Here is a 26,794-nt window from a genome sequence, read left to right as displayed (position 1 = left end):
ACAAATAAGGCAACGCTTTCCTTTTTTTTTCACAAAGTCTGCATTGCCTAATCTGATTAATCTTCAGCAGTCAGCATCTAATCTTCAGTATCAAAAGCTGCTCTTATTGTTACTTTACTTGGAGCTTCACAAGCTGGATTGCTTAAGGTTCATCTTGGGAATCTTCAGTGTCAAAAGCTGCACCTATCCTTAGTTTACTTGGACCCCCACAATCTGGGTTGCTTAAGCTTAACCTTGGTAATCTTCAGTTTCAAAAGCTGTTCTTATTGTTAGTTTACTTGGACCTTCACAAGCTAGATTGCTCGAGCTGAATCTTGGAAATCCTCAGTGTCAAAAGCTGCACTTGTTTTTAGTTTACTTGGAGCTTCACAAGCTGGGAAGCCCCATTGATACTGACAATTTTTTGTGTGATGGATTTTACTCAGCTGTAGAATGGTGCTATAGTCTGAGGTGGAAAACGAAAAAACTTGTAAGAAAATAACAGACTTGTTCCAAATGTTCCAGAACTTGTGGGTAGACACAAATTCGAAAAGCCGTGTTCGATGCTGTAAAGATAATCAATCATGTTCAGAGCTTTCCACTTCAAGCTTACCTTTTAAAAACTATTTCTGTAGATCTGGTTAAGCATTGCTTACACCTCTTCCTGCTGGCTGAAGTAAGGTTGGTGCTATCAACGGTAATCATTTTACCCAGTTCCTCTGAACTAAAAGATACACTACTGGTCACAACAGAAAAGCGTTTATCCAACAATGAACTGATGTCAATGGGTTACTTAATTTGGAATGTGTTTCTGATATATCCAAAGAATTAAACAAAACACCATTCCCTTCCAATCAGGATTGCCACCCCTAGTGACTTGTCACTATTTCTAGTGATTTATTATATTGCCTAAACCAACAAATCATTAAACAAATCACCAATCACCAAACAAATCACCATATTATTGAAGAAATCACTAAATCAACCTAAGAAGTGCTAAGTGATTTTTTCTTCACTGAATGGCAACCCTGCTTTCAAGTATCTGAAACGGCATTATTAGGGAACGTAAAAAATTTGCGGAAAATAATTATATTTTGAAGTATATATTTATAGCTACATGTCCAGCTTTGCTTTCTCTTCTGTTGACTCTGATGACAACTACCGTTGGACGATAATCCTCTTTTTCTTTCTTTTTTTCTTCTTCTTGTTTCAAGCTGAACAGTTGTACATTCATGAAGGTGCATTTAAAAAACAATGTTGTTGGCAAGGCTGCAGTCAACATATTTGCCCATTTTAGTTCAATTTTTCTCTGTGAGTCTACGTTCTCAACATATGCTTAAATTAGTGCTTATGTCGCCTATATTAGTGCCTATATTTACGACAGAATTTAAGGAGGTTCGATACCTTTAAATATCACCCTTTTTGGTACATTATAAATTTTTTTGGTTTGTATGGTGAAACTACTTAGTATTCAAATAAAAGACGGAAAAGTAAAAGCCAGCACCTACTTCCTTTAAGCACTACTACTACTACTTACTTTAGAAACCTTTAAAAACTTTAGTTTAGAAACATGTGGTAAAGTTTAGTTGTGCTGGTAAAGTTTAGAAACTTTACCAGCACAACTAAACTTTAGAAAAACCGTTTCGTTTGTCTCGTTTTAGGCTGGATATAGAGATGTTTGGCTTCATTGAAACTTGTGTCTTTAGGAAGTGGGAATTTTGTTTTTTCGATTAAGTAGAGTAGAATTTTCGTTTAAATTTCAGGTAGGGGCAGTCCCAAATATATTTTAGTATACCTGCTAGGATAACAAATCAATTCGAAGGAAATGTCACGTGATAAGTTTGAGAGTTCTATGTGGTGCTACCTGCTTAGATTTAAAACCGTGCAGAACATGGGAAATATAACGTGGTTCGATCAAACTTCTTTCACGTCTTTTCAATCTAATTTCATAGTCAAACAACAAATTGTCACTAGCGTCCTATGATAACTAGTCTTCTGGGAGAATTCGCTAATGGACTCTTAGTCTTTGAGACAGTCAGACTTTGAGGCTCCCAAAATGCTTTTTAGAGTATTGAATCCTCTTTAAATGCCAAAGTAATTTGGGCTTTTTGTAACTGAGAGTTGAATAATGAAAATTTTTGTCCTTGCGGTTTTATTCATCACAGTAGACTCTTGAGCATCAAATTTTCACTGATTAAGGTTAGTAATGCTATGGTTTATATTTTATTTTTGTTTATTATTATTATTATACCTCTGCAAGGCTTCCTTGACACTGTAGGTCTTGATAACCCCTGCACTAGATCCCCTTCTGATCTTTTGTTGACTTACTTACTTGACTTAAGGCTCCTGCCGCATGGGGTGCGGCGTAGAGAGCTTCGCAACTTGACTTCTCCAGGCGGACCGGTCTGCTGCTAAATGAGACGCCTCGTCGACAGCAATGTTGGCCATCACCAAGAATTTGTCGAGGCTGTCTTTCCACCTTGTCTGAGGCCTGCCCCTCGGGCGAGACCAGCCATGGGCTTTTGGGTCGAAGTCGTACACTATTCGGGCTGGCGTTGATGTCGGCATTCGTAGGAGGTGTCCGAACCATCTGAGAGACCTCTGCGCTATCTGGACGGAGAATGGCACCTGGGAGGTGAGAGTAAGCAGCCTTGCGTTGCTTACAAAATCATCCCACCGGAATCCCTCGATCCGGCGAAGCTGCTTCGTCTGACAGACGTCTATCATTTTAAGGATGGTTGATTTGAGGGGCCAGGTTTCCGCCGCGTAGAGCAGGACGGAGCTTACGGATGCGTTATAGATTCGCATTTTCGTACGCCTTGAGATGTGCGGCATTCTCCATAGACTGTTGAGTCTACCGACGATGGAAGAGGCTTTCGATATTCGGCTGCATACCTCTTCGTCTACGGAGCCATCATTGGACAGCACAGAGCCGAGGTAAGTGAAGTTTTTAACGACTTCAACAAGTGTTCCGCAGACAGTTATGGTATCAGGGTGCGAGACTGGACCTGGGGGTTCAATTGCCATAATCTTAGTTTTGAGCCAGTTGATTTTCAGCCCCACTTTTGCTGCCTCTTCCTTCAGGACTTCCAGAGCGTCGGTCAGCTGGTCGATTGAGTCGGCAACGAGAGCAAGATCGTCTGCGAAGTCCGCATCCGTCAGAATGCGATCTCCAAACTGCAGACCAAAGGGCAGGCGATTTGTAGTTCTTGTCATCACATAGTCTATCACACAATTGAACAATTCCGGGGCGGCGGCACACCCTTGGCGAACGCCAGTTTTGATATTGAATGTCGTGCTCCGTTTTCCGTTAACTTGGACGCAACTCTCGGTCTCTTCGTACAGCTTTTCAAAAAGTTTGCAGTATTTATCTGGTAGGCCCGTCGATCTAAGTATTAGCCAAACAGAGTTGCGATCGACGGAGTCAAAAGCAGCTTTGAAGTCTACGAAGGCCACGTATGCGTTCCTCCTGAATTCTCTAGTTTTCTCAATTAACTGGCGCATAGTGAAGATTTGTTCGACAGTGGACCTCCCTGGCATAAATCCGGCCTGCTGAACTCTCCTTTTTCTTCGGAGGATACTCGTGCATCTGTCTAGCAGGGTCATGGCAAAGAGCTTTCCAGGGACTGAGAGAAGGGTTATACCTCTGTAATTAGAGCAGATGCTCTTGCTCCCCTTTCTCTTCCAAAGGGGCAGGATTATGCCAAGTCGCCAGTCCTTCGGGACCCATTCTGTGCGCCACACCACGGAAAACAGCATTTGCAGCCAAAGTAACATCGCCGGTCCAGCATACTTCAGGAGCTCAGCGGATACTCCGCATACGCCTGCCGCTTTGTTATTCTTTAGACGTTTCAAAGCAGAGTGGATTTCTGCTGTCGTGAAGGAAGTCTCTGGTTCGTTTGACTGCACTTCCTGAGTGCTGGCAGCTAGGCGTGCGAGTTCCTGGTCAGTCTGTGCTACAGCATCGGCATTGAGGAGACCTGAGAAGTGGTCTTTCCATCGACTGACCTGAGCGGCCTCGTCACTAAGTGGCTGGCCGTCTGCAGAGACAACAGATGCAACTGAGGGGGCTTTGTCGCTTGTGAGGTCACGGAGGTGCTTGTAGAGACTCCCGACGTCCCCTTTCATGGCTGCGCCCTCCAGCTCGTTTGCCTTCCTTTCCACAAACAGTTTCTTGTCTCGCTGTATCAGCTTGTTGCGGACACCTTTGAGGCGCCTGTAGGTCGGCATGTCGCCCAGAAGCCTAGCCATGCGTCTCTGCTCAATGACGTCAAGCGTATCGAACTGAACCCACGCTTTCTTAGCACGCTTCGCCCTTCCAATATTTGCGGTCGCTGACTCCAGGACATTCTTCTTAAACGAGATCCATGCGTCCTCAGAACTTTCAAATGGCAGGAGTGCGTCGAAGCGGTTCGAGACATCAATGGCATACTTGGACCGTATCTCTTGATCGGAGAGACGAGAGACATCAATCTTGGTCGGTCTAGGTTGCGAGCGCTGGGCTTGGAGCCTCAGTCGCATATTAGCTACAACGAGGCGATGGTCAGTGTTACCAATCTCGGCTGACCTGTACGTCCTGCAGTTACTAATCGAGGATCTCCATCTCTGTGAGACAATGATATAGTCGATCATTTTTTTGGTACGGCCGTCGTTGCTGTACCATGTGTATTTGTGGATATCCTTCCTTGCGAACAGCGTGTTCGTAATGACAAGGTTATGCATGCTGCACAGTTGAAGGAGCCTTAGCCCGTTGTCATTTAGAGGGTCCGGAATAACTGGTCCGATGACTTGCCGCCATAGGTCGTGGTTGTCGCTCACTGTTGCATTCATATCACCCAAAAGGATGACAATATCGTGGGGGGATATCTTGGACAGTTCATTAGCCAGGGCAGAGTAGAAAGTTTCTTTTGCTTCGTCGTCGGCTTCGTTTGTCGGAGCATAGCAGACAAGGACTGTCATTTTTCCTTGTTTATGACTCAGTCGAGCATTAGCTATTCTATCCGAGACGGGAGTAAATGACAGTAGACACTTTATGGACTTGTTATCAAGTACTAGTCCGACCCCATTTCTCCTAGTCGTTGTCTGTCCAGACCATAGAAGGTGGTATCCCTCACCTATGGGATCAGTCCCATTCCCGACTAGGTGGGTTTCTGTTATTCCAGCAATAGAGATGCGGAATCGCTTCAGTTCCATCGCCAGAAGCGTCTTTGCTCCGGGAAAGTTCAATGTCAATACATTCCAGGTGGCAATCCGGAGGCCACTATGGTCAAGGAGATTCAAACGCTGGTCATTTCTCAGTCCAGGGGCGAGCAAGGGTCGTGATGGGATAAAAGAAGATCGGTCATCCGAGGCAGTTGCTAAGCTATTCGCTGCAATCGATTTCAGGTGGAGGGTTGCAGGCCCAACCGACCCTAGGCCTGGATTCTGATTAGAGCCAGGATTTACCTGGATACTGATAATCCTGGGGTGGGCTCCACCCACCTCATGAGGTTGAGGCCACCCTGATCGGAGCGATTAGTTAGGGGAAACCCCATATCCAGAGGTACGTGGTGTGGCACTCAAATGTATATTTTTTTTGTACGAAAATTATTTTAATTGACGATTTTTCAGGTAAGTTGCTAGTATTTTAGCTTAATTTTAAGATTCCAAAACTCAAAAATTCGGAAATGTGTGCACATAATCAAAGCCTTAAATTTCGTCTCAGCCGTAAAAGACGCTTATCAGGTTATCCTAACCTAATTTATGAGTCATACTGTCATACCTTGTGTTTATACTGTTTTTCATCCTATCATACCCTGTGTTTATATTGCTTTCCATCCTATACTATGCTAGTCCTTGTTGTCCATTGTTGCTACATGGCACTCATACATTTGATCTTAAACTTAATTTTAGAGAAAGTCAGGATTTTAACCAAATGAAGGGGGTCGACATGTTCTGACTTTGGGGGTTGGATGGAAATACCGCCACAGACAAGTATTATTTAGACTGTTCTAAAAAAATATTCTGTTTTAATTGATTCTTTATAGCCTTTTTACTAGCGGGAATTATTTACCCTTTGAAGTTAAATTCACGAACCAAAATAATTGATATCGAGGGACGAGATATATCTTTAATAATTAGGATATTATAATTTAATGATATCAATAATTTAATAAATTATCACATTGATTTAAAATAATTATCATATAATTTAACTTAACATTTTCAAAATTCTTTATATAGGGCTATATGGATGAGGCAGAAGGTCGGGTTGTTATACCATCTCCACAAGGGAAATCAGTCAAACGCTCAACAAGCCGGCTTCAGCGAAAGAGTCACATAAGTCAAGGGAATAGTGGCTCTGATGAATCCCTGAGCCGAAGTGCTTCCGATTCTAGTGTTAGTAATACGAACGTGAAAGTTTCTGCACCTAACACACCCCAGGCTAATCATAGGTGAGTCTATATCCCTTTGCTATACCTAGTTTCTGCTCCTAACACACCCCAGGCTAATAATAGGTGAGTCTACACCCCTTTGCTATACCCAGTTTCTGCTCCTAACACACCCCAGGCTAATCATATGTGAGTCTACACCCCTTTGCTATACCCAGTTTCTGCTCCTAACACACTCCTACACCAGTTTCTGCTCGTAACACATCCCAGGCTAATCAAAGGTGAGTCTTTTGCATTTAACCATTATTTAAATGAACGGAAAGTGGTGTAAAGGGGGGGGGGGCAAAAACCCAGTGAAAAACATTGAGCCTTCGTCTTCAGAATAACTATATCAAATACGGGAAGTTTTATTATGCTATTAGTTTTTTTTTTTTTACTGTTCAAGTAAGTTAAAATAGTCGCTTTGTTTCTGAAAAAAGAAAAGAAAAGAATCAGTACAGTTGGAGAGAAAGTATATCCAGTATACCTAAAAATTTATGCCCAGTCGGAGGCGAGAAGTTTAGTTAGTCAAAACGGCTACATCACATTTGATATTAACTCTAAAGACAGTACCGGTAGTGGTTTTGGCCTCTCTTGCGCTGGGGGCAAAATCTTGATTAGAACCCCCCCCCCTCTCTCTCGCAAAATTTTTCAGCTGAATTAAAAAAAAAAATTAACATAATTATTTTCAGTTTATATAATTAATTAATAATTTATTTTTTAAGTATTTTTAATTTATTAGTTAAATTATCATGAATTATTCTAATTTGATTATTCTATTATTAATATTTAAATATTCTTAAGTTTATTTTACTTATTAGTTAATTGTTTTAATTTATTAGCTGCGCCCTCTGCTTTATTAATAAAATTTCAAAATTACAAAACGATTATAACCGTTAGATTATCTGTTTAAAGTTTTGTGCCCCTAAAATTTCTGTGCATGGGGCAGTTGCTCCCCCCTTTGTTGCTCTCTTAAAACTGCGTTTGACTAAAGACTATGCATATTACATGTCGTTCTTGGCATATGACAGTTAAAATGTATATTGGTCTATGTTTTTTTTTTTTTTTTTTTTTTTTTTTTTTTTTTTTTTTTTTTTTTTTTTTTTTTTTTTTTTTTTTTTTTTTTTTTTTTTTTTTTTTTACAGGCAGATTAGTACATCCTAACCACAGGGATTGCGTTGAGGTGACACAAATCAGTGTTTCGATTTTTAGTATTTTTAAATATTACCAGCTCTTTCTGTATACGTTTTTTAACACATTATAGATGACCTTATGTGTTTCGAGTGTTAAATATTGTGTTCAACATTACAACCTGATATAATTAAAATATTTTGTGTTTTCAAAGGCCAGGGTCAGACACAACAAACAATTTTTCTAAAGAGGATTGAAGACCATCAGAAGCTCTCATAGCAGCAATTAAGTTGTTTTTAGATCTATTTCTAAAACAAACAGCTCTGTTAATAAGTTGTTGTTGGATTTAAATTCACTGTATTTTTTCATGTGTTTCTTCCGTTTTCCTTAGGTTACGTGACGATGTTTCTTTGCCTCTCAAAACTAGTGACTCATCTGCGTGTACTTAAGTACAAATTTGAAGTACTCGTCACAATACTGATTGTTTTACATACGTTTTTTATTAATTTGACAGGCATCATTAATTTGATTGCATTGAGGTCACACAAATCAGTGTTTCACTTTTTAGTATTAAATATTGACAGCGCCATCTGAATATTTTTATTTTTTAAATAGATTATAGATGACCTTACGTGACTGAAATTCCTTCAGTTACGTGATAATGTTTCTGTGCCTCTCAAAACTAGTGACTCATCTGCGTGTACTTAAGTACAAATTTGAAGTACTTGTCACAATACTGATTGTTTTATATACGTTTTTTTTTTTTTTTTTTTTTAATTTGACAGGCATCATTAATTTGATTGCATTGAGGTCACACAAATCAGTGTTTCACTTTTTAGTATTAAACATTGACAGCGCCATCTGAATATTTTTATTTTTTAAATAGATTATAGATGACCTTACGTGACTGAAATTCCTTCAGTTACGTGATAGTGTTTCTTTGCCTCTCAAAAACAGTGACTCATATGCGTGTACTTAAGTACAAATTTGAAGTACTTGTCACAATACTGATTGTTTTATATACGTTTTTTTTTAATTTGACAGGCATCATTAATTTGATTGCATTGAGGTCACACAAATCAGTGTTTCACTTTTTAGTATTAAACATTGACAGTGCCATCTGAATATTTTTATTTTTTAAATAGATTATAGATGACCTTACGTGACTGAAATTCCTTCAGTTACGTGATAATGTTTCTGTGCCTCTCAAAACTAGCGACTCATCTGCGTGTACTTAAGTACAAATTTGAAGTACTTGTCACAATACTGATTGTTTTATATACGGTCAGTCAAACGATAAAGTTTAACTATTCCTTGACAAATCCTCTGGAAAACCTCTCATAACCTTTGGAAGCATCTCCAAGTCATAGCAAAGCCTATGCAAAGCCATACGATTGTCAATGCCCTTATTTCAAATATTTTAAACTTAGTTCAAAGACTCACCTTCTAGTTGTTCTAGACTTACTTCGATTACTAAAGTAGCACCCTGTGCCTCTACTTTTTACCATTATCTATCTACTTTTTACTTTATCATCTACTATCTACTACTTTTTACTATCTATCTACTTTTTACTTTATCATCCAATTTTCTTGTCTCTGACAAATCTACATAGCTCTTGTCTCTGGCTAATCTACATACCATCTTTGTAATTCTGGTAACATTCGAATTCTATTCAGTTATTCAGTTAGATCATGTTTCAGTCACCTCATCGTTTCTCTGGTTCGCTTTAATACTTTCTCTGAATCGGCATTAGTTAGGTGCTATCTTTTCTGAAGAAACTTTAATCGCTGATATATTTAGTTACGTGGTTCAGTTACCGAATCAATTAGTCTCATAAAGCCAACAATGGTAAAAATTATTAAGGGGAACATGTTGTTGGTTTTGATTACAATTAAATAAAAAAAACAATTTTTTTTAACTGAAACTAAGGAGCGACATTAAAACTTAAACGAACAGAAATTATTCCGTATACGGAACGGCCTGTCCCCTCCTCAGCGCCTTGCTCTTTACGCTAAAGTTTCACTCTTTCTCACAACTCTGCTTTTTAAAACAGTAAAAAAAAATAGCGTAAAGAGCGGGGCGTTGAGGAGGGGACTGCCCATGGAATAATTTATGTTCGTTTTAAGTTTTAATGTCGTTCCTTACTTTCAGTTAGAAAACTTTTTTTTTATTTAATTTCTGAACCCTTTTGAAATGATGCAGGTCTTAATTTTGGCTCACCGTACATGAATAATTAAAACGAAATTTGCATATTAATTTTACTTTCTTGGCTAAATGGCTTTCTCAATATTTTGATTGGACGATTTTGAAAAAAGGGGCGGGGGAGGGGGCCTAGTTGCCCTCCAATTACTTTATTTACTTAAAAAGGGCACTAGAACTAATTTTATTTTACGAACGTTTTTATTAGTAATAAATATACGTAACTTACGAATTAACTTACGTAATGAACTTCTATATTCGTATAATTTTATTAGGTATAGGAGGGGGTTCCCCCCTCGTCAATAGCTCGCTCTTTACGCTGAACTTCAAATTGTGTTCCTATCCTGTAAGAATGACCCCTGAATCACAAAGGCCGTTTAATTAGAATGAACAGCTCTTTTGAAATTGCTGAAAATACTTTAGCGTAAAGAGCGAGGTATTGAAGAGGGGACGAATCCCCTCATATACGTAATAATTTCTGTTCTTTTTAAGTTTTAATTTTGCTCCTTACTTTCAGTTGGAAATTTGTTGTTTTTTTTTTTATTTCTGATTGTTTTTTAAATAATGCTGGGAAACCCAGCGCCGCCTTCATGGAAATTCTCTTCCCCCATAGAAAGATCCTCCTACGTAATCCCCTCCTCCCTACCACCAAAAAAAAATCAGCATAAAAATCCGATTCTTTTGATGTATCTATCGGTATCAAAATTCAGTTTTTTAGAGTTTCAATTACTATTGAGCGAGGTCGGCCCTTACTTACAGTTCGTGGTAACGAACTGGTTGATGTACCAATTGGGGGGGGGGTATTTTTAGATTTATTTTATGTTTTATATTTACAAAACGGGTATAAGTGCATGTTGGTACAGAAAAAGTCAAAGTGGAATAGTAAATATTAATTAATAAAAAAAAAAAATACACCATGCTTAATAAACTAGGCTTCTGAATGGCTCATTTAAGCTGTCTTAACAAGCCTCTTTGGTTTCCCGCTCTTGAATAGCTTTCCACCCGTATCGTTTTTGGAATTGCGTGCATGAATGCAAAATGTTTGATTTTATTGTGAGTTCCTCAAAAGGGTAGTTGAAAAGGGTAGTGAACCATGGTAAATCAAAACACACTATGTGATGCGGGTTATTAAAGTGTGCAATAGCTATGTCTCAGGAATAGTATAGAGTAAGTTGAAGTTTTCAGTGAATGTTGAGGGGGATGTAAAACCAACCAGAAGGTACTTTATTCATTTTACTACAACTATTAACACTACTACAAAGGCTAAAGGCACTTAGTTTGCACTTTATTAGAAATAAAATACATTCTAATTGTTTTCTTTTTTTTAACTTTAACAAATCCAAAGCTGTTAAGCCTTTTGGCAATGAATATCAGTATATATCTAATATCTTCAAACGAGCAACTTTGTATGTATTTATGTATTTATTTTTAAATTATGTATTTATATTTCTTTTTCTCTATTATTCTGCCTGCATACACTGTAAACTTAAGAAGTCTTGATTCATGCCTATTTAGTTTACCGATTAAAAAAAAAAGTTCAGTGGAATTGGAAAAACTTGCAATTGGAAAAACATTAGACACAACATTCTTGCTGCACTGGTGACTGTTCCCTATCCACTAACCTCCTTTGGTTAATTAATTTAACAAAAAGAAATTCTTGAGTTGAATCTGATTATAGGTTTTTTTCTCAAAATCAATCGAAAAATGGGTTAGTTACAATGCTGAGCCAAGCAAGTGCGGAATTGTGACGCATTGAAAATTGGATTTAAATCTTAACTGGGAAACGGTAAAAATTGAAACTTAATTTAATCAAATAGGAAGTTAGTATTTACTTTAGTTTGTTCTTTCTTTTTTCGTTTCTCTCCTGCATTGACGAGCGAAATTTTTTCTCAGATTGTACATAATCCAATTATTTTATACATGATTTTTTGCATTCTCTTCAATTGATTTTAGAGTTTCTGATGTTTAATGTTTCTTCAGTGTTTCAGTGTTTCTGGTAGAAAAAACTAGTTTCATTGCAGAAATCCAGAGTAAAATTTTGCATCTACTTCAATTGGTTTTCGTGCTTCTTATATTTAGTGTTTCTTTAGTGTTCCAGTGTCTCCAGAAGAAAAAAAACTTTAGTTTATTGCAGAAATTCAGAGTAAAGCACACTCTATGCTATAGATTATTAATATAATTTCGTGGAAGTGCCTAAAGTAGCAAAACCGGGACAGACCGACAGAATTTGCGATCGCTATATATCACTTGTTTAATACCAAGTGCCATAAAAATACGATATTTATGAGAGCTCGCAGACAACGTGTTATGAACAGCGTTGCCGACATCATTTTTTGATACCCGACAAAAAAAACTCGACCTACGGTACAATAACCAGGCAATAGAGCAATTCGAATTTCAAGAACAGTTGTCGCGATGCGGTGAGATTCTAAGATGATTTTAAACTCATGTCAGCTGCTGTTCCTCGTGGAAAAAAATTATGCATTTAGTTATATAAATTGGGTCTCGTAGTATAATTATTTTGGGACTTATGCCTGTGAAAAATGTTGACGATACAGGATTTTTTTAGGGGGGGGATTGATTGGAACAATCAATAATATATTATTATATTTTACAGCGTTTCACGGAGTCCAGAATCTGGAATAGGAACTTCTCGTAATAGTCTTCCTGATTCTGATCCATCGGAACCAGATGATGCGGCGAGTCTCCATTCTACAGTGCAACCACACGGAACAACTGTGGAATATTCTGAGGCTGAACGTCTTTATACCAATGCAATCGCAGAGATTGATGATGATGGTGCTATCTATGATGAATTTGAGCCCTTGCCTGTTTTAGGAACTTGCCGTGCCCTTTACAGCTTTGAAGGTTTCTTTTACTCTTTTTTATTTTTCCTACTTATCTGTAATTGTTTCTCTTTTTTTCAAATGTTCGTTTTTACTTACTGGCTAAGGTGCGCTGTTTTGATATTTATTAGACCTGAATACTAAAGATAAATATTTAGCTGACGTATTTTTGTTGGATTTTTATGAAGTTTGTGTGTTTTATTTGTCATGAGTGGGCTAAACACAAATCCCCAAAAGTTGAATTTTGGAGGTAATTAGCTTCCAAACCCATGGACGTTTTTATGGGCGTTTTGCTATTTCTACTATGTCAAGAGCTACTTCCTTTTATTAATAACATATTTAGCCTACGTTTATTTATAATTTATTTTGCTTGCATTTTTTTTTCTGCATGGATTAACCACAAACCCTCAAAGTCGTATTATGGAGGTGATTGGCGTCCAAACCCACGGACGTGGCTCTTATGGGTGTTTTACTATTTCTACTGTGTTAAGAGCTACTTCCGTTTATTAATAACTGATTTAGCATGTGTTTATTTATAATTTATTTTGCTTGCATATTTTTTTAGGTTTTTTTTTTCTCTGCACGGACTAACCACAAACCCCAAAAGTCATATTGTGGAGGTAATTTGCTTCCAAAGAGTCGGACGCAGTTCTAAAACGTGTTTTGCCATTTCTACTTTGTGAAGAACTACTTCTTACTTATTTACATTACGTTTATTAATAACTTATTTTGTTTACGTTTTTTTTACTTTTTATGTTTTTTTTCTCTTTTGTGTGGGGTTACCACAATTCCCCTAAAGTCGGATTATTGGGGTGACAGGCCTCCAAACCCTTCAGACATGGCTCTTATAGACGTTTTGCTATTTCTGCTTTGTCAAGATCTACTTCTTTTTCTTAATAATTCATTGATCCGATTCCGGTCATCAAAGCTAGATCTTTTTAGCACTGCAGTTGGCATTAGATTTAAAGCCAAATGAAGGAGGGAGAGGTTATGGGGAATTTCTTGACGGGGAGGGGGGGAAGTGTGAAACTTTAGCAGGGTGGTGGAGAAGCGTGTGCATTTTTTTTTTTGAACTCGGGTGGCTTTGTACTATAGTGAGCTAGCAGTGATAGCAATTAATACTGTGACATTTAAAAAAGTTTAGCACTTGATGCGTAGATTACAAGACAATTTATTATTCTTAATTATTTAAAAAATTAATTTTTTTTTTATTTGATTTTTATTTTAGTTTTTAGATATTTATTTATTTGATTTATAATTTGTTATTTTATAGTCAAATTTTATTTTGTGGCACGACAGGAATTTGTAAAAGATTAATTAATAAAATTTAATTACAACAAACTTACAGCCCTTGTCAACAAAGAGCAGAACCCGATGAGATTATCAGATAATACTTTAAAAAATTACTTTTATATTTTTTTTTTTTTAGTTTTTAGCTATTTATTCATTAGACTTATAATTTATTATTTTATAGTCGAACGACACGAATACATGAAAGATTAATTAATAAAATTTAGCTACAATAAAATTACAACCCTAGTTAACGAAGAGCAGAACCCGATGAGATTATTGGATAATATTTCATTGATAAGCGACTATCACAAGCTAAAAAAAAAAAAAAAAAAAAAAAAAGCCGAATTTTCTTCCAAGACAAATAATATAAAAATCAAAATATATAGAATCAAAAGCATAATATAAGCCAAAATCATTAAGAATAAGAGAAACAATCAGAAATATTGATGACTAAAAAAGGATTGTGAAAAAGAAACAGAAATAAAACATAGATCTCAAAACATGATAGCATAAAAAAAATAGAGCCAGAAAAGCATCACAAATGGGTAAAAAACAAAAATGGCAATAGAAAAAAGGAAATAGCTATTGTGACAATGCTCCGTCAACTAAAAAAGAGCCGGGGGAGCTGTTTTTGGCATAGGATCAACAATTTCCTTATATCTACAATAACAAGTGTCGTACGAGAACAGTATGGGCAAATTGAATAAATTCCAGCCATTTCCTCAGGGATTATGGAGGGTCATGTCATCACCAAAAGCATAGTTGTTGAACCTTTTTGACTATGCTGCTTTAAAATTTTGAAATCTTATCTTCTTAATTCCATCTTAAAATCTATCCTGAAATCTTATCTTTGAAATCTATCTTAAAATTTTGACTGGATGTCTTTAGAGAAAAACGGGCGTGGGAAGGGGATTGGTGCCGATCAATCTTTTGATCACTTAAAAAGGACATTAGAACTTTAGATTTTCGTTCGAATGAGCTATCTCCCGATTTTATGCGCCCATGGTTTGATCCGATCACCCCTGGGGGAAACAAACACACAAAAACAAACACGCATCGGTGATCTTTCTTCTGCCAATAAATACAAATTCCACATTTTTGTAGATAGGAGCTTGAAACCTCTACAGCAGGGTTTTCTGACATGCTGGATCTGATGGTGTGACTTTTGGCGAGACAGCTTGACTTTTTGGAGTTATTTCTCCCTTTTTCAAAAATCAGGCAAATTTATGAGGCTCGTTGCTTTTGATGGGTAGCATTAAACTTATTGAACTACATATATTTAGTATCAGCATTTTGGTGTATATCAAGAATTATTAAGGGACTTCAAAATGAAGGGGATGAAATTTTTTCAAAGTTCTCGGTAACAGTATGGATCGGAAGGTAAGTTAAGATTGCTATAGAGGCTAAGCGGGAGAGTTGGGGTTTAATGGGGCTATAAAAATCGGGGGAAATGTTCTCAGCGCGAGGATAGGAAATGGTGGACTTCGCAAAACGCAAGCAAATTTTATTCTTTCTTTCTTTTAAGGTGGTAACGCGTGTGGCTTTGAAATGGGAGGAGTATGGGATTTTACTCTCTTTGTAAGTGATCCTGAGCGAACGCTTTTGGATCGACTCATAAGTAAAATAAAAAAATCTGGAGGAAAAGAAGCGAAAGAGGCGCTGCCAGTGCAGTTACTTTGTAATTAAAGCTATCTATAACTTTAAGACAATAAAATTCATAAAAAGATGCATGTCCATAAATGGGATGATTTTTATTCAAAGCAAATACGAAGTAGTTAGTTCATTAACAAAAATGAAAAACTAAACCTGCTGTGCTAAAAGACGAAAAATCATCCAAAGGTAGCCAAACTGAAATCAGAATTGGCACACAGGGCAATGGGTAAAGCAGGGCACATATGTAGTCAGTATACCTAAGTAGCCATTGTAAAGATAACGAAAAAGGTTTTGAGTTTGATTGGTGATACCCAAGGTTCTTTCCTTTGCAACTCGAGTCATTTTCGAGCTAACTTTAGGCCATTCACAGTGAGATGCTATTAATTGAGGGGTCCATATAATCTGAACTTTGGTATCCATTTAGGGCTACATCTATCTTAAACCAGGACTCGTATGAGTTGAGCTTGGGTGTATTCTGACGAATCAGAATATTCTTCAGAAAGCCTTGTTAGGAAATTGATAGAAAGAAAACTTGATGAAGATGGTTGTATCTGCCTGAAGTAACGGTCTCCGAATATTTTTTAAATCATTTTCTGATTCTCATCCTTACCTCCAGATAATTTTTTTTCTTTCTTCTTTCTTTTTTCCAGAATTGTTTTTTTCTTTTTTTTGCCATAGAGAGGACTCATCGAGTTCTAACTCTGTGTACCTTTATTAAAAGCTGGTGTATTGTTTAGGCTACTGTGTTGATTCAATAAAAATTTCAAGTTCAAAAGTGCAATATTAGCTGTTTCTAAAATTTCTGAGATTAAAACACAACATTTTTAGAATGAACCCTATAATCTCATCGCTAGCATCAGTTTTATCCTGTGTTTTGGGCCGGACTGAATCTTGGTGCTTTTAACATTGCATTAGGATAGGCCTTTCCGAAACTAGTAATACAAGTTTCTACCTTTTGTAACCGCGACTGAAAATAACTGGTCTCGAATGTGACAGCTCTCTACTTGTTCATATATGAGTATGATTATGTCAAGGAGCTTTTTCAGAGGTTTTCTAAAATGCCATTGGCCTTTTTGGCTTTAATTGAGTGTTGTTGTTTTGTTTTTTTTTTTTGGGGGGGGGGGGGCATCGGGACAAATGTTTGTGCTGTCTTCCCGTATCCTCGGGTATGGTCTCATGCTGATTAAATCTAATTTCTATAAGATGATTGCATTGTAGTGAAGCCGCATAAAGGTTTTTATGACCTAAACCGTATCCTCTGGTAAGGTTCTTGTGATGCTTAAACCTAATTCTGTATATTACTTTGATCGAATATATTACTTTTTTAGAAACAATTTTTAGGTCTTAAGAACCCCAAACTGAAAAAAATTTGTATAGATAGAAAATTAATTAGTCGTATATCTAACATACCGTAATTATTTTCTGAAACTAATATAACTCAAAAAGAATGTTTAAAACTGTGATAGAATAATTAAATATAATTAATAATTAAAGATAATTCAAGATAAAATAATTAAAATTGTGATATTTTGCCACCAACAATTTATAATGGGGAAAAAAGGGTTTGTCTTCAATTTCGTTTTTGTCATTTCGATGCAAGGCATTTGATAGTAACTTGAGAATCAGAGAGAAACACTTGTAGACATAAAACTAGTTCCCAGAAAAAAATTATCCAATTATTTTAATTAATTTTAAATTTATTATTTATTTTAATTAATTAATTAACTTGTCATTGTGACAAGTACACCTATCTTAATTACTATTATCATAATTTTTCACTGTCAAAACTTGTCACTGTTAGGCTTGAAAATCTTTGTCATTGTCATAGGTACACTTGTCGGAATTATTATTGTTAGAATTTGTCACTGTTTGATTTTAAGTAATTTTAAATTTATTATTTATTTACCCTTGCGGAAGCGTGTCGTAGTTCACACAGCTTCATCGCAGCTGACTTTTTCTTGTAATATCTTGATACCATCGCCAGTCGAGAAGCCCTGATTTTATTTATGATTGTTTATTTTTGGGAGTTAAGGCGCCTGATCGGCGGTGCAATCCATGAATTTTCAGAATGTACAATAGTCGTTGTCAAGCAAAACTCTTAGAAAAGCATCTGCCAGTTACACGAGTTTCCCAGATACAAATAACTCAAACTCCAGTTTTTCTCTTCTAGTTTTGCTTTCTAATGCTCAAGCGTCAATAGTGAAACTTGTCACTGTTAAGCCTAAATGCCTTTGTCATGGTCATAGGTTCACCCGGTGTATTTACCATTGTCAAAATTTGGTACTTTCAAAACTTGTCATTGTGACAAGTACACCTGTCTTAATTACTATTATAAGAATTTTTCACTGTCAAAACTTGTCACTGTTAGGCCTGAAAATCTTTGTCATTGTCATAGGTACACTTGTCGGAATTATTATTGTTAGAATTTGTCACTTTCAAAACTTGTCACTGTTAGGCCTGAAAATCTTTGTTATTGTTATAGGTATACTTGTCGGAATTATTATTGTTAGAATTTGTCACTGTCAAAACTTGTCACTGTTTGACCCAAGTACCTTTGTCATTATCATAAGTACATGTGTCCTAAATTCTGTTGTCAGAATTATTAAGAAATGAATGGTTTATTAAGCCGTTCAAGTAGCTCTTGTAATTATCGTGAATGGTAAGGATCAACTCTTATAGTATACCAACTAAGGCCTACTTTACCACGTTTTGGTTGGAACTTTTGTAGTCAATTTGAGCTGTTGGTGGTGGCGACAGCAAAGAATAAAGTGCAATGTTGTATACAGAAAAATTAACATAACAAGATTATATAAACAGTAAAAAATTATTTATAGTTAAATTGACTCGACATAATCATCATTTATATGTTCAGTTTTCATGTAGGGGTCATACTCAAATAATCTTTTTTTCTTTTTTATGATAGTCAGGTGTCGGTTTGAATCATTCAGTGTGCTTGAAGTACACTTTTTTTTTTTTTTTTTTTTTTTTTTTTTTTTTTTTTTTTTTTTTTTTTTTTTTTCTTCTATTTTTTTTTTTTTTTTGTTAGTAACACACCCTCGCAAGCAACGCTTTTGGTGTGCTACCGATTGATTTTGTCTGTGTTATTTCCTTTGGTTAACAAATTAATACTACTACTACTACTACTATAGGACGCATCATTTTTAGTAGTTGGGATGTAAACCCAATTAGTGTCCATTACTCTGTTGTCCATACTGTTCGAGGAGGATTGTTATGACCAAAGAAAGCTAAGGCAAAGAAAAGAAATTACTTTTATGGCCTTTTTAACCTCTTTAACTCTCGAATTGTTTTTAGGCTGCAGTAGCTGATGAGTAGAGCCGCAGGTATTGGAACTGTTACTGGGTGCCCTTTTACCCTTTCTAGAAGAGCTGAATACAGGATATATTCTCTGAGGCCAACCCGACTCTTATGTATAACAATGGTAGATGGTAATTTACCTAAGATGGTAGATGGTAGCTTACCTAAGCTATGAATGGCACAGGTCCTGTCGAAATTATCGTTTGAGAAAAAAATCGATCACCTGACATCCATAGCTTATTACCATCTACCATTATTATGATTACAGGATACTCATCTAAAAACTTTTCGTTTCAGCGACGAGTGAAGGCTCTATCCCAATGGTTGAAAATGAACAGTTGTACGTAGTTGAGTTGGATCAGGGTGATGGATGGACAAGAGTGCGCCGTTTCAACGACCCAGAAGAAGGTTTTGTGCCAACATCATATATTGAGTGCTCTCTGTACAGTAATGTGTAAGCACTGGGTGCTATCATTTTGAAAACCGTGCAATTTTCGTCCGTTGTGTGTGTAACTGTATTTATTTCAATCAAAGAATTTGTGACAGAGCAGAGCAATTACTTAAATAACTTTTTAGCATAGTGTTGAGCTGCATTTACATGTTTTCAGCTTTTACTTCTTCTGCAGTACTTTTTATATCGTAATCATCGTTGCTTCAGAACTTGGGAGGAGAGGCTGAATACTTATTCCTCGTCTTGATTCACGTCATTCAGCCAAACAGCATTTTTTTTTAGGGGATCATTTTTGTACAGTCGGCTATGATTGGACAGCCTTGAAAAATTTCAAAGGTTATGATTGGCTGTTCATTCGAAACTCTATCTGCTGTTGGCATGGTTAATAATGTCAATCAAGACTAGGTTTTATTTTGCTTTAAATTTAATGAGTCAGTGTTTGTGAAGTCTATAAAAGTAACTATCAAGCTCCTAAATTCGATTGACTGATCTTGAATTGACCTTTTTTTTTATTTTAGATAATTGTTTATGACCCATAAGCAACTTTAAGACCAATTTCCATTGAGTGGCATGACAAATTATTGTTAAAAACAGAGAGAAAAAAAAAACCCAAAGCAAAGCCAAGTGGATTTGGGTCATTGCTCCTCCTAAAAATAAGTTATTTACGTGCGTTATACCAACAAGTGCATTCTTTATCAATTTATGCATTCGGATATATTGGACTTCAGCTGTGGGGCAGCGTTGCCAACGCTTTAAAGTAAAGTGTGCCAATTTTTGAACTAAAAAGGATAATACGTAAGATTTGTACAGTAGGTTAAAAATTTATCATAAAATGAAGAGAAGTTTCGTAAAAATCAAAACTTGAACACATAACAGAGTAACAAATGGGTAAGTAAAACCAAAATGTACAAGACTTGCATTATACCAAAAAATATCCAAATGCATTGTACCAGGACCTCTAAATTGCACCAAAACGGTACAATTGCCCCCTCCCCCAGCTGAAATTTAGTTTCTTCAAAAATCTTGTCAAAACTAACATAAGCCTGCATAATTCAAACGTCAGCAGAAGCGGATCAGTTTTCTTTAGTATATATTTACTTTTATAGTACTAGAAAGCATCTTTATAGTACTTTCATGGTACCAAATAGCTCATTTTCTAGTTTTTACTGTCATTTTCACTTGATCTGGGAAAATTGGCTCGAACTTTGCCCCTCCCCAGATTTTGCAAAATTACGCCACTGACCAAAACTTGAAAATACTTGTATTATACCAGAAAATATCCAAATGTATTGTAGTAACAGGAACTCTAAATTGTACCAAAACCAGTACAATTGTACCGTGTTGGCAACGCTGCAGTAGGGTATCAGTACTTGGATAGTTATATTTTTTTTTTTCATTTTCTTCATTTTTCACTTTTTTCAATTTCTACTTATCCAGATTTTCGCTCGGTTTCAGGTTTTTCGCTGCAGTTATTTTAAATGGAAGAATTTCACTTCCCTCTTTTGTGAAAAATGATTGCTACTGCTACTATTGCGTCTTAAACGTTATTTTATATGTCACAAACAAAAGGAAGTTAATCAAAAAAGTTAATGTTTTTGTTGATAGTAACACGTGAAATATGGTCCTTATGCTTGGTATTCAGTAACACTGGGTCTAAGAATGGTCTAATTTCCAGATGTATTGTTGATTACAACGCGTATGATGAGGGACTTTGGAACAATTTCTTTGTTTGCAAATTTAAATTAGTGATCTATACCAATAGGGGAAGAAATGAGATAATTATATTCTCTTTCACTCAATGTTTATATGTAACACGGTGCTCATTGTCACGTTTGTCTGCATATAAACAAGTTTTTGATCCGTTTTTGTATATAAAAAAAAATTACCCCCCCCCCCCCATAAAAAAATTCTGGATACGCCCTGGTCTGCTCATGGTTTTCAGTTCCAAAGTCCTTTGCCATAAGCAATGTAGTCAGTAATGCATATAAATCATCTATGTCATGTTTTCATTGACTTGCTTAAATGTATTTTTTCATATTTATTACAGTCTTTGTGATTTTAAACTACTTGCTGTTTCCTGTCACTTTGGCCTTAGTAGCTTAGTCTGTCGCGCTATTTATATTTGTGGCTAACTTTCTTGCCAAATGCCATTTTAATTTTATTATAATGTCCTTGGTACTTTTAAGTAGGCAATCTCCCTCATAATCGCAAAAATAAATGGGTTGTAAGATTTTCCTTTTTGCAATTTCAATAATTTTACTGGGCAGGATATTTAGACTTTCGGGTAAAAAAAAAGTGGGGATACTTTTTTATTCACTCTTACCTTTTTCTTTTTCTCTTTTTCTTCTCTTTTGCTTCTCTTTTTTTATGTAACGAGATACTTGATATTTCTTGAAGCGTTGTCCCTTTGAGTTAAATCACACAGTTTTTCCGGTTTTTTGTCTTTTTTACACCGTTTTTAGGGGTGTTTCGCCCACGGCTCAGGAGCGACAATTCACAAAAATTATGGGGGAAAGTATTTTCCAGTTTTTTTTTTTTACAAAGGTACAAAAAAAGAATTGTGGTAAATCTGAGGCACCACCCGGTATTTCCCGGGTATTCCTCTCCTTTATCGTCTCGGTAGAAACTGTAAATACGATGGCGAATTTTTATAATATCGAAATAAATAGGATTTTTTTCACAGGCACCATGTTCTTACCCCGCCTCCCTTCAGCCAAAAAGAAAATATGGGGTACTCTTTATTTTACCTAATTGTTAAAGTCTTTGATCGACTTGACTGTATGTTTATACGGATTTTAGCTGACAATAATGACTAGTGTAAAAAAAGACATTAGGGTTATCGATAGCAAATTTATTTTCCTACAATTTACCGACGTCCATGATACTATTCACTAAGATACATTTCTATCTTTGAAATACGAAAAAAGTAAAAACACAGTTGGTAATCTTTTCATCCAGGACTGGTAAATTAAAATGTAAATCATTCCTGTATGTTCGTTTATTTTTTATTGTTTTTCACAAATTCAGTAACTTGGCCTCTGAATGGCTCATTCGTTGCTAATGGTTCAAGTTGGGCCCACTTTCTGTATCAAATTTTTGAAAATCCATGAATTTCTTGTTTTCAATTGCCATTACAAAAACTTGACTTGTATTATCATTTATTTTTCAACCTTCTTGAAATTGTTGTTTCTCAAGCTACGATAGAGAGCTTTCGTTATGCAACATATTGAAAATGGTCTGTCTTATTCTGACGTCTTTAAGACTCACATTAGGCACCTAATTTAGTACCTAATTAGGCACCAAGACTCAAATTATCATAAACCAGTTACTGGCACCTTAAAATGTTGTTTTGACCTTTAATAAAGATCGTTGGACTTAAAGTAAAAAAAAAAATTGTTGGACTTAAAAAAAGGAAAAAAAGTCCACAGATTGTTGGACTTGCTTTCTAATAAAATTCAAAATGTGTGCACCATTATAAATTACACGGGCGATTTTGGAAATTACAGTTCCTGTGTAAACAATATTGCTGTATAATTTTCAACTTTACTGAAGTAATATAAGTGCCTCTATTTTCGAATTCAAAATGTATTCGAATAGAGATTGCTACCACGACACACTAGGTGAAGCAAAAAAAAAGTCATTATAACCTTTTAAAACAATATTACAGTGCCTTTGGCTTTAAAAACTGCTCAGTTTAGTCGTTTGCACTCCATTCCCAGTCAATATCTTGAATTTTACATCTCAATCGAGTCGTATATTATTGTAACTTTATTATAGTTTTATCATCTTATAATTAAAATCAAAAATTATAATTTAGAGACATCGCCTTTTTTGAGTACTTAGATAAAAAAAAAAAAATAAATATATAATAATAATTAATATTATTATTGATAATTATTATTAATTATACTAATACAAAATTACAATATATAAAATCACATGAAATTTATGAAAATTATAACAATATTATTATTAAAAAATATTAATAATATAATAATTAATAATAATAATAATAAATTAGATAAATAAAAAAATACTCCCACAAAAGGAATTTTTGCTCTGTTACTACCGTATCGTCGTTGTCGCGCCTAAACGTCATGCCTCAGATGGCAACAACCTGAGATAATCGCCAAAAACCGTTGGGTAACCTTTTTTGCCAACGTTTTTGTTTGTGGTGCATTTGAAACGAGAGTACATCTTCTGAGATAATCGCCTAAACCCCTGGTAAAGCTAGTTCGTAAACGCTTTCCTTTGCAGTGTGTTCTAAACAAAGTACATCTTCTGAGATAATTGCTAAGAACCGTTGGCAAAGATTTTTTTCCCAACGCTTTAGTCTGTTGTGTATTCTCAACTAAAGTGTATCTTCTGAAATAATTGCCGAAATCTGTTTGCTGAAGTCTTTTCCCAACGCTTTTGTTTGCGGTGTATTCGAAAACGAAAGTTTGTCTATTGTGATAATTGCCAGAAATCATTGGCTTAATTTTTTTGCCAACGCTGTTGTTTTCGGTGTATTCGAGACGAAATAGCATCTTTTGAAAAAATTGCCCAAAACCATTGGCTAAGATTTTTTTTCTCAACCTGTAAGTTTGTAGTTATTCTCAACTAAAGTTTATCTTCTGAAATAATTGCCAAAACCTGTTTGTTAAAGTTTTCTCCCAACGCTTTTGTTTGCGGTGTATTCGAAAACGAAAGTGTGTCTTCTGAGATAATTGCCAGAAATCATTGGCTAAAAATTTTCGCCAACACTGTTGTTTTCGGTGTATTCGAAACAAAAGAGCATCTATTGAGATAATTGCCAAAACTGTTGACTAAGATTTTTTTTTCCAGCAATTGTATTCGGAGTGAAATTGCACCTTCTCAGATACTTGCCAAAAATTGTTGGCTAAACTGTTTTGAAAACGCTTCCGTTTGCAGTGTGTCCTAAAAGGAAATGAATCTTTGGAGATAACTGTCAAAAATCGTTGGCTAAACTTTTTTGGCAATGTCTTTGTTTGTGGTGCATTCAAAACGAAAGAGCATCTTCTAAGATAATTGCCAAAAATCATTGGTTAAGCTCTTTTGCAAACTCGTTTGCAGTGTATTCAAAACCAAAGCGTATCTTCTGAGATAATGGACAAAAACTTAAGCTGTTTTGCAAACACTATCGTTTGCAGTGTGTTCTAAAAGAAGATACATCTTCTGAGATAATTGCCAAAAAACATTGACTAAACTTTTTTGGTAACGCTTTTGTTTGCGGTGTATTCAAGATGAAAGAGAATCTTCTCAAATAATTAGCGAAAACCATTGGCTAAGCTATTTTGCAAGTTCGCGTTCGCTGCGTATTTTAAACTAAAATGGATTACCTGAGATAATTGCCAAAAACCGTTTACTGGTGTTTTTGGTTTAAGGTGTTTTTGCAAATGCTTTTATTCGCACATTCCGTTTGCAGCATACCCGAAATCTCAAACTTTTAAAAGAAGTTGCTTTTATTTCCTCTCGTTAACCTTCATCCACGGCTCGCATTTGCATATGCGTTTTCACTCAATCAGATGTAAAGGAGAGCAACCATGATAGTATTGAAAGAAAGTTTTCCCTTTCTTTCTTTTTTCCCTTGAGCTTTCTTTTCCTTTGACCTTGACCTTTTCCTTTGACCTCCCTTGACCTTTCTTTTCTTCCCTTGAGCTTTTGAAAGAAAGCTCAGAGACATAACCCAGATTTGTTTGAGCTTTAATGTAGATTTTGTTTTTCTTTAAGAAAAATTAGTTTCATCATTATAAACAGAGTTTAAAGCTAATACCATAAATAAATCTTATAGAAATTATAATATTATCAATAACTATTGAAAGAAAAATAACAATATTAACGCCATCTAATGAATTTGCATAGGAAAAAGTAGCTAAATTACTTTATGGACTTGTATATGCATATCAAAAGTTCCTATTATCTAACCCAAAACATGAAATTTTGAGAAAAAGTCCGTGCTATGACCTTGTATGCATGGGAAGTCCAGATGAATGTGACACATTTCTGTTATTATTTCAGATGTATCCAGTTTTGCAAGTCGATTTTTTCACTTGTAGCACATGAGAGATATTAGGGAACCAATACTGTGGCATCAATGGGGATGGTGCTTTATGCCACACCAAACTTTTGCCACCTTCCCCCCAGATTTTAAATGTACCTTTTTTGGGTTGGGGGGGGGGTGTATTTTTGTTGAAAAATTCCCCTTTTTTGGTATTTTCATTTAAAAAGTGACAAATTTGCCCCCTCCTCCAAATAGATTTTGTCACCCTCAAATCGTTTTCGTGAATTGACGCCATTAAACCATTAATTTGATTTTGGTCGATTTTAGTCCTCTAAAATAACTTGAGTTTTCAGAGTGGTACTACTTGATGAACCTAACGCTTGCCGTTTCATTCTCTAATCATTTTGTGATTACTGCTGTCCTCTTTTTTATTTAATTTTTCTTTGCTCCTCAGTGTTTATCTGAAACTGAGTCACTGTTGTTTTTTAGGCGTGAGAGTGTTACGTAAAATTAATATTATTGGACTATTTGCATTATTAAGACGCTAGAAAGAAAAGAACAAAGTTGAATAAAGCTTTTGAAAGTTAAATTATCAAGAGACTGGGTTATAGAGGGAGACAGAGGCTAAAGGGGGAGGAAGAAATCCTGCAGTAGATGGTGGAAAACTGTCTCTGGGAGCAGGGCGGATACATAATTAATGTGTTGGGAGAGGGGGAGGGGGGCTATAAAAACGTAGCTCCTCCATTGGTGTTTTCCGGTCTTCTGACGGTGAATTAGTGCAACTTTGATCTTATAAGGGGGGGGAGGCAGGAGTATCCCCCCTTATAATATTCTTTGGAGACTTCCAGTAATCTAATTTGTGGCAATATGCCAATTACAGCTGTAAAACATAATAATAACCAGTATAATTCTTCTTTTTATTACTATTCTATTCAAATGTTAACAGACGATTTGTTTACATTTTATTCTCAGTTTCGTTTCCATGTGAATTTATGATTTATGCGAGATTTAAAACTGTAATTTATGTAGACATATATGTTTTTTTTTTAGCAAAATATTTATTTGGTTTTAGTTGTCTTTAGCTTTTTTTTTTTCTACCGTACAAGGCTCAGTATTAGATGTTTAGAATGTATTTGACTTCGTCCAGTTAATTCTTTGCTATTACTTTCTATGCTTATGTGATATGAACTAATAAAATTTGGTAATACTAACATTAGTTGCCATCAAGAAATCAGGTTTTTAATTTTAATGCACGCCTCATTTGTATAGAACAAAGAGTGTTACATGAGTGGGTAAGGTAGACTAAGTCCTGTCCTAGCCGAATTTCTTTGTCATGCTGCTCACGTCACGTGACAAAGAACTTTGTCACGGTGCGATTGAGCAGGACTATATTTTAGAAGCTCAGAGGCTTGCACTAACTAAATTTAAAGTTTGATTCCTTGCAATTTTCAACAAGGTATGACATGCTTAACATTTTTGAAATGTTCACCTTATGGATTTATAGTTCAAAAA

The 26,794-nt window shown here is 35.7% G+C and overlaps 1 protein-coding gene across 2 annotated transcripts in view; it reads left to right on the top strand.

Moving 5' to 3' along the window:
• The window catches only part of LOC136037277 (formin-binding protein 1-like), a 124,095-nt gene extending 97,602 nt beyond the window's left edge, over window positions 1-26,493 (top strand). For both annotated transcript variants that reach the window (XM_065719914.1, XM_065719913.1), the window contains exons 11-13: window positions 6,202-6,413; window positions 12,338-12,588; window positions 19,125-26,493. In XM_065719914.1, coding sequence (XP_065575986.1) covers window positions 6,202-6,413; window positions 12,338-12,588; window positions 19,125-19,285 — 624 coding nt within the window. In that variant the 3' untranslated portion in view covers window positions 19,286-26,493. The remainder of the gene's footprint in view (window positions 1-6,201; window positions 6,414-12,337; window positions 12,589-19,124) is intronic.
• Window positions 26,494-26,794: the final 301 nt, after the last annotated feature.

Source organism: Artemia franciscana, chromosome 16 (assembly GCF_032884065.1).
Source record: "Artemia franciscana chromosome 16, ASM3288406v1, whole genome shotgun sequence".
NCBI classification, from domain to species: Eukaryota; Metazoa; Arthropoda; class Branchiopoda; order Anostraca; family Artemiidae; genus Artemia; species Artemia franciscana.
Note: the sequence above shows the minus strand (reverse complement) of the source record. Positions and strands in the feature narration are given on the sequence as shown.